The following is a 17157-nucleotide window of genomic DNA, read 5'->3' as shown; positions in this document are numbered from 1 at the left end:
AGAATAACATGCCCATAAAATCAGGCGGCATCGTAAGCGATATCATTCTATTCATAATATAATTAAAGTTTTCTTACGTATTTTAGAGGTTCTATTGTGAATTAAATAAAAATAATTGAAAAAAAAAACCGGTCAAGTGCACGCAAGACACGCAGGGGCACTGCAAATAGACTAAAGATAAACAAAACATAACGGACGGAAGGACAGACACTTCCTCAGACATCGGTGCCTCACTAATAAAGTTGTTATTCTTTGGTTACGCAAAAACAAACAAAACAAAAATTTATACGAACAAGCTAATGCTACATTCTTATAAACAGTTAAAATTCTGAAATTGCTAATCGGATTCGGAACTTGCTGTCAAGTGAAGTTGATAAGTGAATCTATGCGAAGGTCAATATACTAACTTCAAGTAAACTATTGGTAACATTTAGTCGAACCGGAAGGCAGTCTCAGACGATACAAAAAAAACTAAATTGATGACTTACCAAGTGACAATTGATTTGTTGGTTTATCTCTCTGCATTCAAATAAATGTAGTCAAAAGCACTGTTGACCTTGTGAAAGTTTACGTTAAATAATCTCTTAAATATGAAGTAATCTGTTTTCCGTAACTTGAAGTGTTTATAATTATCTGTTTGTGGCGTAAATCGTTGTATTTTTGTTGCCGCTATCCCAACGAACACTAAAACTTTTTGAACGGGACCCTTAGTGTCGCAGCTCTGAGTCACTTGACCAATTTTAATGAAATTGGTCCTTCCTTCCATGTTAATCATCATCACCTTATTTGAATCATAATTTGTGATATATGCAACTACTGCAAGAGTTTGTTCCTTGCAGTTGACGGAACAAGCAGTCCAATAATTTTGTATTAAGAATCAATAATGTAATGTAACACATTGATGGAGGTTAGTGTTAACTATTGACTGTTAACTATTGCCGTAATCAAAGCCTCGTGTGGCTTTAACTGTGTGGCCGGCTGTGATAAGTAGATAACGATAACGTGAAGAGAAAATAACTTTTTGCTTATTGCATTTATTGATAAACTTAAAGGAACCCTGTGTTTGACAGCAACAAATAAAATTGCTGTAAAACAGATGGCGCAACGAATACACACCAGCGAAAAGAAAAAGCAATATATACATATTGCCGCAAGGGGAAAAGATCGGATCGAAAGAGTTTGTTTCAAACATCTAAATTTGGTAATTATTTAGTGTGTGGTTACTTGTGTATACTTTAGTAATTTGTTTGAGGTTTTATCAATATAAAACAAATTTAGAAACATCACTGCCTGCCTTTTGCCCTTGTATTATAATTATACTATTTTCAAATAATTTTATTTTTGACAGATCTCTCAGAATATGTACAAGTATTGAGTATTCAAATAGAAAAAAAAATATTAATACCTGAATTGTGTTTTAATTAAAACTTCATCTTTAGTGGAAAAAGATAATGCTACGTTTACTAAATGATAACAATGCATTTTGAAAATAATTAAAACCTTTATTACTTGTTCTATTCATAAAAGTCAGTAGTGTAGTTAATTGTGTGCGCCTATGTTGGTAAACTTTTGTTTGAGATGCGAATATAAATATTTATGTGGAATTAATTACCTATTTGACGGGCCTGTTTTTCTAGTGGTTAGTGACCCTTACTGCTATACCAGAGGTCGTGGGTTCGATTCCCGCCCAGGACGAATGTTGTATGAGGAGCATGATCATTTGTTCTGGTGTCTGGGTGTAATTTATCTATAATATGTATGTATTTAGAAATATATAAGTAAGTTAATCAGTTGTCTGGTTCCATAACACAAGCTCTGCTTAGCTTGGGATCAGATAAGTGTGTGAGTTGTCCCAGGATATATTATTAATACTTTTGTATTACATTCTTCTAATTGGGTTTTAAACCTTATCCTTTTACTGAATATTTTTTGTCTAGTAGCAGGTAGAGTAACGTAATAAGAAGATTCTCCGGTTTTTCTCTGTGCAATTTTGACATGTCTGCTTGAATCAAAAAGCGCTTGTGCTGTGATCAGTAACGATTTAATTTAAATCGTTTTAAGCTTTTAATCGTAAAAGCGTGAATAGAGATGTCGACGGATAGTGTTAAACGAATAATTTAATATGCTTTTTATGACATTTGAAAGATAAACATGGTAATACAGAAAATCAAATACAATGCCGCATTACAATAAAATAGTTGATTTTATTACTTTTATTGTTAATATGCACATAATATAGAACACTAAAAACTATTGACTTCATTAAATTACAATATTTCTTTTCGATAACATTTAGACCAAATGTGTGTATTATACCGATCACAAATTATAATCTAAGAGCGCTTGTCCACCGCAGCCGATGCCAATACCGTTCAGTTTTCGACGCAATCGACTGAACATCGACATTTTTTTCCATTGTAAAGACGAATAAACGACGTGATGGTCAAATAGCAGTTGTTAACATGTGTGTTGCAAAATCAGCACAGTGGAAAAAAGCATTCATCGTTGCCGTTGAAATCTGGTTATAAATCTAATCATTTAGCACTATTCTTTAATCCTGGTTTATAATCACTAGATTTATATTCTATTCCATATCAAAGATGAAGACTCGTGAGAGACTAATAATGCGTAAAGTGTTACATTCAAATAAATTATTTGTAAAATATCTACGTCAACTTTACTAATAAATATAGGCTATAAACTTATGTGTTGGTAATCATTCAATCGATCGATTTAAAACGCATATTGCATGTTAGACTAATACAGTAGAATAGAAGCACGCTATTAAATACAAGCACAAAATATTTTAATTAAGAGGAATTTAGGGTTGAAGAATTAACTCAAATTACTTTCACACAGGTCTAATTAGCTTACAACAAGCATTTGTTGACGACTGCAATGTTCTTGTCCATTCGATATTTGCATTTTTTTTTCAGTAAAAAAATACGTGTTACTTTATAATATGTACTTATCTATAAGAATGGGCTTAATATTCTAGAATCGGGTTTTGTAGCTTCATTATAATTATGCTGGATACATGCGCCTTTGCTAATTGCGGCTTTAACAATATAATTAGACGTAGCAACTTTGAGTAAAACCGAACATAAGTGTGACGTAATGTTTACTGCATATCCATATAATTTAAACATTCAGAATTTATTTATTTACCGTTGACATCACTGACAGCCTACATTATGTCCATAAACATGGCGAGCACCTTATTTGTGGAACAAATCAACAACATGAATATTTTCTACGTGAGATTTCTGTTCTGTATTTGACTACACTTTTACCTTTTAACGATAGGATTTATTTATGAATTAAGGGATAAAATTTGTTAAATTTGGGGAAACTTTCTAGTCGATGAAAAATGCCTCACTACAATTAATAAATAATAAATAATAAATGCGGACAACATCACATACATTGTTCAGAACCCAAAGTAAGTTGCTAAAGCACTTGTGTTATGGAATTCAGATACAACGAAGGAACCACAAACACCCAGACCCGGGAAAATGTAGAAATGTGAATTTTTACACTGACCCGACCGGGGATCGAACCCGGGACCTCAGAGCTGGCGACGCCTTGAAACCGGTGCATACGCCACTCGACCACGGAGGTCGTCACGTTTGTAGATTATCGACTAATCCCCATTTTCTTTTACTTCCTTATGGAAAGAAGTGGGCAGCGCATGACTCTTGCTAACTAAACTACAACCACAGTGCAAAGTCTTCCGCGATTTGGTCGATGTTTAGCAAAATGTGGCAATCAAGCACCAACCTCTCATTTGTTCAGTGTAGGTCACTCATTGAGTGCGTCCTGCTTCAAGTTACCCATGTATCTACTTTATAATTAAAAAGATTGGTTAATATCTAAACAAAAATAAAATTGTTAACAGAAATATCAACTATAAAGAAAATAAATAAGGCATTGATGATCTTAGTTAATATATCTTGACCTTTCCAATATAAAGTCTATTTAGTTCAGGAACTCGGCTCAGTCACGATTGATGATGACACTGTTCACGTCCATAATTTACATTAGACTTAAATCTCGCGATGATATAAAGCGCATTGTATTTAAATAGCTTTGTATTAATTACGTTTCTTAGTTATTACCTTATTAAAAACAATTGAATAAAACTAAATGCTTACTTGCAACTAAACTCAAATAGGATAATGTCTATATTACATTATTCTATCTACGTATTTCTTTTTAAAACACACATACAGATTTTTCGTGCTGTGGAAAATATTAACAGGAAAATCGACTTTATTACAATGCGTCAAGAGTGTTGTTCATCCAATTTTATCCTCTATTTGATTTCGGTTGACAGTTTGACATAAATTTATCAGTAGATCCTGGTCAGCTACCTTAAGCAGAAGTATTTGTTAACGTAATTATATGTATTGGCTTGTTGGACACGTGACTTCATGTTGTACATTAATTTACATATTTTTAGCGAGTCTCTGTCTAGGAGACATACCTACTTACGCCATCTAGTTATGCTAAATATACAATTTTAAAAATGAGTTTGGCGGAGGCTTTTTGATGTAATATGTTCTTATAAATAATGTTATTATGGCAACTTTTCTGCAGCGTACCCCATTCGTAACTAGGGTTAAGTTAATGCAGAAGTAGGTTTGACATTTGTTGTTTCAGGAGTTTGATAAATTGAGTTCATAGTGTATGTCACTTAAATGCGTTAATTAAAACTTAATTTAAATATTTAACTGTAACAGCCATAAAACATCTCATAAAATAATCGGAAACGTAGAGAGTGCCTTTTCGTCCAAAAAAACATATTTTAAATCGTTGTTCTATAAGCGAGTATTGAACACAAATTAATTTTCAAAAAGTCAAAATAAGAATGCAAAGAAGAAAAATGAGGTTTTTAAAAAGAACGCATCGAGTAAAATAATAAACTCTAAAAAAGCGCCTTTTTTGAGACTGTTGCAGTTGTAGTTTTATACATTCGTGATGTGAATTGAGCTAGGCGCATAGTCTTTAAGCTTAGATTGACCAGCTAACTTTGGTTGGCAAGTGGATTGCTAATAACATACTAAAGGCACTTGCTAATATATTTTATGGGAATTCGTTTATTATTGTGTTTTGAATGAATGAATTCCTGGATATTTATAAAATAACATTGACATGGACATAATATATCAAATGATTAAAAACAGTTCTCATTTACAGTTCTCTCCTGTATTGCTGTGTAATGTTTATTTTTATTATATTTGCCCAGTGCTACAGTTAACTTATTTTGGATATATTTTTCTTCTTAATGTCCAGAGTAGAGTCTTAATGGAAATAGCATGATTATAAAAATACAGTAATTAAGGGATTACTGCTTTAAGCGTAACGTAGGTAACTAATAACTGGTCTTAATATCCGCTACACACTAACTCTTTCACGTAAAACTAACCATTTAACAATTAATCAAATTCTTAAATGTGATTCCTAGTGTACCTACTTCGTAATTCATAACATTAATTTCATAGATATGTTGATGATCCCAAAGAGTTTATGAAGTTGGTCAAGAGTAGGAGAGTATGTTGATGATCCAAAAGACTTAGTGAAGTTGGTCAAGAGTGTATTAAACTCGTGTACAAAAAATGGCTGTGATGACATAAAAAATATTAAAGTATGACAATAACTCTAATCAAGTTACAATCACATGATTATCATATTTAGCAATTCAATCGATCAATTATCATCAAGTACAGTTTAAGTTACCAATCAAACTGTCTTCTTAGTTTCAATGTAATCGTGTAAAAAGGTCGTAAACTGAAATTGTGTAGTCTAGCGAACGCCAGTGACCCCACCGTAGTTAGATGTACAAAAAGGTTACCGGTGTCGTAACAGTCATTTTGTAACCATTTTAAATAACGAAGGTTCAGAAACACTCGTCCCAGAGAGTCGCAGAGGAGACCTACCACGACCTCCTTTAAGAAGAGTATTGCATTTGTGGAAGCAAGATGCCGCTCTACGCCGTTTAGTACATTGTCTCGTTTCCACATCCGAATTCATCTTATTTAAAGATATTGCGGTAGACCCCCTGTACCGTCCGCGCGATGACAATACTTTAACGTTGCGTAACTAATAAAACAAACTTGGAATCTTATGCATACTTACCCATTTGAGTTCACAACCATTCAAGGCCACAAATGCAATTTACGAAAAAAATACATTATTTTTCGCTTAAAATGAATCTGATTACTTTTTTACACCGTTTTCAATGTCGTTTTGTTGCAATTTTTGCTAAATTTGCTTGAAAAATGATTTTTTTGAAGCTTAGAATTTTGATGTTTGTGACCTGTGACTGTGTTACCATACAATTTTTCATTCATTGTAACCAATTTCTAGGTTACCATACAATTTTTCTGATTGTAATGAAATAGAAATTGGTTTAAGATAGATCCGAAGGTTTGAAATACGATTCCTGAACCGAGCAATACTTGAAAATACGCTGCTTAAGAAACCTCTTAACTTCGGCAGGTAAAAATGCCAAATGTTATTTAACATGATTTTGGTTGATGATATTGGTTAGTAAGAACTATCGTGATAAGTGAAGGTTGCAAAACTTTAAACTATACCGTTTCGATAATTATAATAATATACATACATATGTATTAGTGGGTGTACGCATAAACGGATGTTCGAACCTTCGCGATGGTCTTGTGTGCGTTGGCATTTAGATAGATTTACGAAACATACGCTGAACATTCGCTGTGTGAAATTTCTATGCCTAATGTTATGCACTAACTTCTATGGCTTTTAACTGTACACCGTTTAAGGTAAGCTGTGGGTTCAGCCACATACTAATATTAACATTAACAAAAGTGTGAAGCAAATTTATAGAGCCACTAGCTGCAACAGCAAACGTTGCTTTGCCATGATACAAATATTGTCCGATTTTCAGACCTGTCCAATATGCATAAAACTTCATGGGAATCGGTGAAGCCGTTTTGGAGGAGTGCAATTACGTATACTGAGATGTGAAAATTTTAAATATGAGATTTTCAGAGATTTCAGATAATTTTAGATTTTAGATTTCTGTATGTTTTTTTTAAAATAAATATTCTAATCCTATTCTTTAAATGATTGATTTCAAACCTACTTAGTTGTGTAAGGTTGCATATTTATAACTATTATTTCTTTCTTAGATTCGTGCTTTGACATAAAGAGCCTCAATAATACTTCACTTTAACAGTTAACACGCAGTAGTCAGTACACAGTGACCTCGGTTCTATTCTTAAGTTATATTAATATTTTTCCTTTAGAATAACATTAATATTTATTTTGCCATATAATTGTCTACTCTACATTTTTTTGTACACAAAATGATTTTTGTTCCATTGTAAAAAGTCACGTGTTTTCTTAAAACTGTTTATTTTATTATTTTTTTCAATGGCCTTTATATAATAACTGTATAATTTGATTTTGTTATCTTGAAAAGGTTTATTTATGAAAAAACCAAGAAAAGCGTAAGAGGAAGGGGAAAGAATATACTGAAAAAAAAATAACAAATCTTTTGTTAGACGTCATAGATCATCGAAACGTCATACATTAGAAACCTCCGTCATGCAATACTTAATTCCAACAAATTACTCAATAATTAGTTTCAAATAATTTAACCATATCTAATATCGTTTTGATAAATCTTTAAATAGGTATACATAAATAGACTTGCTAGTCAGATTAAACATCTGATGCGTCGTACTTATGTGTTAATGATTGTACCTATAAAGTTAATCCTTCACTAACGAAACATGAAATCAATGTGTTTGCATCAAATGTGATTTCATTTTAGTGTTACTAATGTGTTTGCCACATACTTTTACGAGTTCTGTGATTATTATTTTTACATCCTCAACTGACAGACAAGCTAAATGTTAATATATAATATATAATGTTAATATGTTACTGCCTCTCTGGTCTAGTAAATGGGTATTGAGTGTGTTTTTGGTTTTTCTGTTCCTTTACAGATGCAAGGGTTCATTGATGCCGCACAGTGTAGGCGGAAATGATTGCGGTACCCCAGCAGAGGCAAGGACCTGCAGGGTTGCTTAATAAGTGCAAATCCGTATCCCATATCCGAAGGGATTTAGGATATTACTTATTCACACTGAAACAAAGAAAATGCTTATTTTCTTTTAAAAAGGCCTGTATGTTTTTGCAAAAGAATCTCTAGATTCCGGAATCAGTAACTGAGGTAGTGAGTCCCAGATAGCACGTAGAGCCGTTGGTACCGACTACCACATTTGAACTTTTGACATTCTGCGTGACTTTATTCATCTTTATCTTTATAGGCATTTTGTTATCCTTGTTAGTAGTCAACACTTAGTCGTTTGTCATCAAATAAAAATAAAATAACCAGATGCTCAGGGAACTCATTTAAATCGTTACCGTTTTATTACCGTGGAAGTGCTTTGTCATATAAAAATATCACGCGGCTCGTAAAATGTATTATTTAATAATTATCTAAATCATTATTTTATTAAAATTATTTTAATGGTCAAATCGTGACTAAACTATTAATTAAATTGACAAAGATAAGAATTTTATTTTTAAAAACATCTTAATTTAAATTAAGAAACTGTTAAATTCGTGTATATAAGCATGTGTAACAATAATCTGTATTCATTTGCCGAATGTTGCTTCATAATGTAAATTTATCGTACCTACCAATACCAAATAATGAAGTTTTTTAAGTATTTAAAGGGGTTTGTTTTCATCGCCGTTGTTGTCCTCTGGTACGTAAAAGTTAATTAGAGTGATAGTAAATATAGGCTTCAACCTATGTTTCACGGACAATTGGGCAGAAGTTGTAGAAATCTGTTACATTGTTATGATTAACTTAAGCCTCAATTTGTATTTTATTTTGACATGACGAAACAACACCAGTTTTGAAATGTTAATCAGACATTGCTGGCCTTAAGCCCTTTGTTTTTTTTATGGCATTACCCACAATTAAACCTTTATTGCTCTTTCAATGATCACTAAAACGATAAAATATTTTTTACCAATTATAGGTACCTCATACGTCTATTTAACTTCCGCATCATACAATAATGACGCTCTTTGCTTAATCCTAGACCCGAGCATGATTCCGGGGTCAAATGCACCACGATTTTAAGTTGAAACGACTCAGATCTTCACTTGATAATATTTATTAGTATTGACAAAGTAAGTTACGCTATCGTGATTGTTTCACTGATCTCATGGTACATAGTTTATAGCATGTTCAAGAAGATTTATGTCACCTAGCTACTGGCTCTAGAAAGTCTTCTATTTCTTTTACATTTATGTTTGTCTAATCTGTTTCTTATCGCCTACTTTTTATTTTTGGAGCAGACGTGTCCTTGCGTGGAGACCACGAATCTGCAATCGCAGGGTAGGAGGCCACCCAGCTCAATGGACCGATGATCTAAGAAAGACCTAAGGTGGCTGGCTCGGAATGGGTGCGGGAGGAACGGGTGTTGGGGCGCAACTATGTTCAGCAGTCCGAGTCGAGTCGAGAGTTCGCAGTCGAGGACCGCGATTGCTGAATTAATTGGTTGATTATTTATTATTACATTTTTATTTTCATAAGATCAAAATTGAATGGGTAAGTACGGAATTAAAAAACAATGTATTTACAAAAAGCTATTCATTGATAATTTTATTACAAAAAATATACAAAAGTACAAAAAAGACGTCCTTATGGCACGTGAATTTAGCTGGATCTCGGAGCGAGTTGAGATCTCTAGTACTGTTCGTATGTTATACTTGACAAATGTATTCTACTTGGCGAGAGTATTAACTATTTACAGTACCAAAATAACTTGGAACGTCTGGAAAGAACTACAAGATAGTCGGGCCGATATACAACGTGTGCGACGACGATGTGTGCAATTGAAATGGTAATATCTTTTCGCTCTTTCAAGACATGCCAAGTTTTGACAAGACAGAGTTATCGCTATCTTGTGGCTCTCCTTAAACGTGTCAAGTTATATTGGGCGTGTTGGTACAAGGTGTTATCGTTCTACTGTCCTAAGGAGGTTTTGGGCTGGAAGCCGTTGGGGCCGGCGGTGAAGGTGACGGTGTAGTGCTTGCCGTCGGGCGCGACGTACGCGTACTGGCCGGTCACTGTGAGCGCCGCGTTCTCGGAACCAGGGTTGTCGAGCTTGCCTTCCTCCTGTCTGGAGGTACCGTCGCTGGTCTCGTACCTGAACAAAACATTTTGTCAGTAAAAATACTTTGTTTTGGTTTGGCTGCTTACTAAATATAAACAAATTTAAATTTTCATAATGCAATTCGGATGATCTCACTAGACATAAAGTTTTGCATAAATACTGCGTGCATGAATGATAAAAAATTAAAAATATACTAAAGGACCAAAAGTAATTAATATATACGTATTTAAAAATGTTTTTTAAGTTATATCCTATACACATCCACAGCGACAGCTATTTCACGGTACGTACTATCTTTTGCAGTGAAACTATAACGCTTATTTATGTCCATATAAAAGACATAAACGCGCGTCATAGTGTTAATAAAACGTTTCAGTAATTAAAATAGCATTCAAAACATTACACCACAACTTATGTAAGTATAAATATGCAAATAATATAAAGCCTTTTCATATGTCATATTTTACGTATGATTTATCTACTTACATAAGCACCTATACAATATCTGAACAGTAAAATTGTTACCAAGGGCGTCAAATGTTATAATGTTGAAGAGTTGCGACACAAAAGGGTCATCACCTACCGTTAACTCGTTACACAAGAACGGTTACATTAACCACTAGGTTTAGTAATTATGTTTGTGTTTCACTTAGATCTTAATAGATACTGCAAGTGATTTGTTTACCTGCAGTGCGGTATTTACTCAGTAATTACTTGGGAACAATAGATGAACTATGTGTTATAGTTGTTCAAATCGTTTAATATTGTATTTCTTATCCTGCGGGAACATGCAATGGTGAAAAAAATGTTCAGCTTTTTTTATCGAGAGAGATCTTGGCATCATAAATGCAAATTCATCAAAATGCACTTTAGTGGACCCCATAAGTTTTATGGTTTATTTATTTTATAATCTTGCAATAATAATTCTAATTATTTTTTAAAATCCAATTTTGCAAAATTAAAAAGAAATCGGTATACACAAAAAAGTAACACCTTCACAATTGTTTGGTTAAGTAAGGTATTTGACACCTAAATTGACAAACATAGGACCTTATTGACCCTCAAGGAATCCATGGGTCTTTGTATGATGTTATCAGTTTGCAGTAGGCACGTGTACCAATACTAGGCATTAACACACGTGTAATATAACACCACTTACAAAGCCACTCATTTGCCACTTCGCCACCCTTTGTTTAACACGTAGGTATACATTAATCGATATTATCATCGGCCTGTGTTAACAAACTTAATGGAAAAAACTGAAATATGTTGGGATTAACTTTCAGTTTTAGCTGAATTTTTACAAAAGTTACGTACCTATAGAGTAACTAAGGTTAAATCACTGTTGAAATTCAGATTAAACAGAAAAAAATAATTTGTCCAAAGGCTCTCTATACGAATAAAAACATAGGTACTATTGACTTGTTGTACATTTCAAGGAGAACATTAACGTATGTGACAGATCAATGCTTGCTCCCTCGTATATGAGGTCAGCTTTATTGCAGATCATAGCTGATGGCATATTTATAGGCTCTATAGTATCCTAATTGAAGAATAAACTATAAAGCAATACATACGCGAAGTTGTAGCCATCGGGCTCAACATTGCTGTCGAAGCGCAGGATCTGCACGTCTTGCGGGTTCTGCTGCGGTGCGGCCGCGCATACCGCCACTAAAACGCACACCAAAGCGACCTGTGTATGAAAAAAAAGTTTAAAGCTCGTTTTGAATACAAATACATTGTTGGTTTAGTCGACTATGAGTAAAACGTTTAGGTTTTATGAAAGTCTCTAGACACTAATACCTGGATAAGCAATCATTTGGATAAAGATAGTACGAACCTACTAATATTTAACATTGTCTGAAATCAGGTTAGATTATTTCAATAATAAATAAATATACAATCTTCACGTGTAACCATGTTTTTCAACTTTGTTATTCATTACGTTGTAAAATGCATCAGTAATGTTAGTGAACGAACGTTAGCTGCGCACATATTTAACAAAACAAATATATTACTGTGATCACAGTAACATTCAAAGTACAAATTTTAACCGATTTCAAAAAGGAGGAGGTTCTTAATTCGGCCAGCATTATTTTCCTTTTTTTGGAAGTTTCAAAATTACGAAAATCTCTTTAAAAAGTATTTAATCCATGTTGACATTAGGTTAAGACGTTTTAGAGAGATTTTTTTTAACCTATTAACAAGAAAATATTATAAAGTTAGTAACGATAATTATGAAATATGAAAATGCCAAGGATAATAAATAAATATAAAATTGTCAATACCATCCACAAACAACTAGATAATAACAACTAATTGTTGTCAAACAATTACCTAATACGAGTAAGTTATTTTAAACCTTTGTGTGCCTTGGATTTCCAGTTTCCCATATAGACGTAGTTCTAAATGCTAACTGTTAAGTGGCGACAGTGAACGTTTAACGGACGACCCATTGTTAAAGTTAACTATGGTAGAGGACTAACTTTCCAGGCTTGTATTATGTTAAACGGTATTATTTCGATTTGCATGCTCTTTCACCTCTTATTCATTATATAATTTACGTGCATACAGCATTTATATTATCCAGTATTTAATATTTTAAAAGACGTTTGTTATAAAATGTTATATCCATAAGTACAGGTTACTCCTTATGTGTCAATTAGTATGATGTTTTATATAACACATATATCTGTAAAGGCTAGGGTATTCCGTCCTATTTTTGATTTATACAATCATCCGGGAAAACAATGTACGAGTCACGCAGTTAACACTTGTAAGTTAATGGGGTCAACATTAAAAAAATGCATTTTTATAAATGTTGACCCTTTTAAACACTGATAATTTTAGATTATGAAATTGCCGACGGATATAAAGGACAATGTTCGTAAATAGGTTATTAAATTTGTCAATTAATATCAGCAAATACTTTCGTTTATCTATTAATATTCACTCGATAACTTGCAGATCTTTAAATAAACTATTACGATGTGATGGCACGGTAATAGCTGAACTGCTATTGCAACGTAACCCGGGGTCAGGACTCATCAAGTCACTCCGCTATGACACCTCCACCCATTGTTTTTGAACATCGAACTATCATTGCTTCACCTTACAAATGCATCACAAAAGACACGACACAATTTAGCAACGTCCATTACAACTATGTAATTATAAATTTTTAACATTATAAGCACATTAAAACCAACTTTTGTGCTTAATGTAATTATTATATTTAAATAAGAATAAAAAATCTCGACTCACGTATTTGAGCATGTTGCTTAGTATTCGTCTTGAGTTCAAACTAACGAATGAGTAACTAGTGTAAGATCGTCCATTTTATATATATCCCGAGTTGCAAGCACTTGCAGAAGGCTGACATCATGTGAGGATGGGTCGCGGTGACGCGCTCCTCGCTCCACACTCTGCTCACAGAACTTGCCACTTTTTCAAGTACTTTAAGATACACGCGTACAAAAAGGCGAAAAAAATCTAATAATTACTTAATTAAATGTCTAACAATGAAAAATACGGGCAATCTACCAGTTTTAGAATAATAAAACAATAAAATTAAACTAAAGAATTTTTAATTACATTAATGATATGCATATCTTGTTTAATGCGAATCGGATGTATTTACGGTTTTATTAATAATCATAACATGTTAATAAGCGTATGACACAAGATATATGTTGTCAGATTCTTGTAAGGAAATAGTAAATAATCATAAATGCGTAATAAAATGTCGTAAAAATATTATTTTTGAAAACCTTTTTCATCATGTGCAATCCGTTAATAGGTAGGTGTATTTCATTTTGCACATTATCATTTGAAATAAAACTATTACATTTACGTTTGGCTTTTAAGTCTGTAACCAAATAGGATTTCTAAGAACATCTTATTAGAGGCTGTATAACATAATTGAATCCATGGTATTCTAAGGAAAGCTTTTATTATGTCGACACGCAACATAATCCTAGTTTCTAAACGAAACATGGGACTATGATAACATGTTTGTCCTTACAAAGAATGAAATTGAATATAAATAAAAATGCGAGTCGGACTCACAATACTGAGGGTTCCCTACAAGAGATTAATCAAAGATATTTATTATATTTGGCAACAGACAATACATCATGAGTTTGCAATTTCAGCTATCCACATAATTATTATCACGGTTCATGAGATACAGCCAGGGACAGACGCTGTTTGTCGCACATATGAACAAACAGCGAAAACTAAGCAATAGTTAAGTTTTTACCTTTTGAGTACGGGACTCTAAAAAACGAACACAAAAATCATGACAGACAGATTAAGAAATAGTACGTGAGTGAAAACACAATGAGTTCGTTTAAAAGCTTTATAACGTTATGACATTCGTTTACAAAGCTTCGTCAAATGCTCTAGGATTAGTGAGAAAAAAGATAATCGTGAAATCTTAGAGATATAGCTTTATAGTCGTACAGAATGCATAGTAATATGTCCTTTATATGTTTGCTAATAACAAATTAATATACTATTGTTTTTTGTCAGTGGTACAAAATATTATAAGACCAATTGAGGTTTTTTCGTTGCCTTTGACTTAAGGTATTTAATTTATATGTGGTTCGAGAGGGGACGTATTTCAGCATTCTGATGAACACGATAGTATACCTACATATCGTGAACGAATTAAATAATTATCAAAGGGCAGAAATAAGTTCCATTTTCACGCTTCCATTATCGTTTCTTGATTGGAGTAACATTGACAAACAACTATTGTAATAACATTCGAGTTTTATTTATGATTTTTAGATAAGATAATTTTCTGCCCAGTTGTTGCAAACTTAGGATTTTAATTGTTTCTAGGTATCTAATATTGTATTATTGAAAATATATCTTAGGTATAAATGTATGGGTTGACGATCGATTTAATAGCGGACATAAATTTCCAACAGTTTGTTTTACTGACTGATATTGTAAGTTTCGTAATGAACTAAAGTATCGGACATCAAAAACTTTGATCACTTTTATTGCTGATTACCTAATTATAATATCTTGAAACACGATGAGTTATGCAATTCTTGTTTACTTATAGCAATATTATGAATTAAACATACATCGGGGGATTTATTATTAAAGTAAATAATGATACTTACTAATAGGCTATTTTAAGATATGAGTACTTTACAATCATGAGTTTAAATTAATGTTGCATTCTTTTTCTGTTTGGATATACCAACGCTTTCAATACGCTACGCTATATCGCTATTATTATATGAAAAAAAACCGGCCAAGTGCGAGTCGGACTCGCGCACCGAGGGTTCCGTACAAACCTGCAAGGTTATATATTTTGTAATGTAACCAAAAATTTAAGGTTTTCGGAATTTTTCCTTTATGTGTGCTATAAAACGTTGCTTCATGCCAAATTTCAAGATTCTAAGTCGACTGGAAGTACCCTTTAGGTTTTGATTCCCTTGCGAGTATTTGCGAGTTTCAAAATATGCAGCTTAAATTGCTGTTTCTTTTGATTGCGTTGACATAGAAGTTTGATTTTGTTACAGCTTAAAGGTATTATAGACCTGAGTATTTGGTATGAATTTCAATTTAATACCTCTACGCGTTTATGAGGAAATAGGTAGTAAGTTTAAAATTATTAAAAAAAAATATATTATGTGATATAACGAAAAAATTATGGTTTTCGTAATTTTTCCTTTATCTATGCTATAAGACGTTGCTTCGTACCAAATTTCAAGATTCTGAGTTCACGGGAAGCACCCTGTAGGTTTTGATTCCCTTGCAAGTGTCGAAAATTTGCAGCATAAACGGCTGTATCTTTTGATTGCGTTGGCTTAGAAGTTTGATTTTTTCACAGCTTCAAAGGACAGTAGACCTGAGTAATTGATATAAATTTCAGCTTCATACCTCCACGCGTTCCCGAGAAAAAGGGTCTTGACAGACGGACGGACGGACGGACGGACAGACGGACGGACAGACGGACAACAAAGTGATCCTATAAGGGTTCCGTTTTTTCCTTTTGAGGTACGGAACCCTAACTAGCTATTTATCGGGTTCTTCCCACATACCATTTATATTTTTTTATAAATAACCCAAATCGCTTCAACAGTTCTCAAGTTGTAGCGAGACTGACAAATAGCAATTATTTTTTTTAAACATTAAAGCATAAACAAATATTTCAAAAACCTAGATATCATTTTTTCATTCGATAGTTAACTCGAAAGCAAAGAACTGCTATTAAGAAAGTGTTTCAGTGACTACGAAATTGCACGTCTGCCGTCGCATTCGTTAAACATTGATGTAGACATTATAAAGATGCCACACGGCTTATGTGTTACTCAATAAATGCGAAAGTTTCGATATTTGTTACACCTATTATCACATCAGTATGTAATTGTCCTATTGAAGTGTAAAGGTCTTTTCGATTCGGACTCCTAAAAAATAATCAGATTTATAAACAGGTTACGCGGTGTAAATAAACTTGGTAGGTACATCATCATCATCATCAATTAACGCAACTGTACACCATTGTTATCTATTTTTTAAACACATCACACTATCAAATAAATACTTAATGCCCGTTAATTATCCGTTTCTTTTAATATAATTTAATTTAAACGAGTTGTTTATTTTTAACATTGTGAAAATTGATAACAATAATTGTTAGTAGTAAGTCAGTTAAAGAAGAAGAGTTTGAAGAGTAACTAAAAATAAGCTATGTAATGATGACTTTAAGTTAAGTTACTCGCAATAGATATAAACACTTATGCCAAAGACCTTAGCTTCAGAAAACTCTATTATTATATTCTCAGTGAGGTTCTTGCCGTTGTGGAAGTGAAAGGGTGCGCTACACGGTGCTAGTGTCGTCTCTCTCCCACCTATACCTCTACTGCTCTTAGTAGTGGTAGCAGACCTACAAAACAGTGTTTTTTTCTAAAATTAAATAGCGTAAGAAGTTTTTATCAATCCATATCTATTA

General features: G+C 33.0%; 1 protein-coding gene across 1 annotated transcript; it reads right to left on the bottom strand.

Moving 5' to 3' along the window:
* Positions 1-9638: 9638 nt before the first annotated feature.
* On the bottom strand, positions 9639-13528 carry LOC113495355 (endocuticle structural glycoprotein ABD-5-like). The gene is made up of 3 exons (XM_026874040.1): positions 13446-13528; positions 11759-11874; positions 9639-10214 (listed from the first exon to the last, which is right to left on the bottom strand). Exons 1-3 carry the CDS (start codon positions 13455-13457, stop codon positions 10031-10033), a joined length of 312 nt encoding a protein of 103 aa, XP_026729841.1. The 5' UTR covers positions 13458-13528; the 3' UTR covers positions 9639-10030.
* Positions 13529-17157: the final 3629 nt, after the last annotated feature.

Source organism: Trichoplusia ni, chromosome 6, assembly GCF_003590095.1.
Source record: "Trichoplusia ni isolate ovarian cell line Hi5 chromosome 6, tn1, whole genome shotgun sequence".
Taxonomy (NCBI): Eukaryota; Metazoa; Arthropoda; class Insecta; order Lepidoptera; family Noctuidae; genus Trichoplusia; species Trichoplusia ni.
The sequence above is the reverse complement of the archived record's forward strand: the minus strand, read 5'-3'. Positions and strand labels throughout refer to the sequence as shown.

Coding starts and splice junctions, on each gene's coding strand:
- LOC113495355 (XM_026874040.1), bottom strand. Junction 10,215..11,758: donor CCCGATGGCTACAACTTCGC/GTATGTATTGCT, acceptor TGTTTTGTTCAG/GTACGAGACCAGCGACGGTA.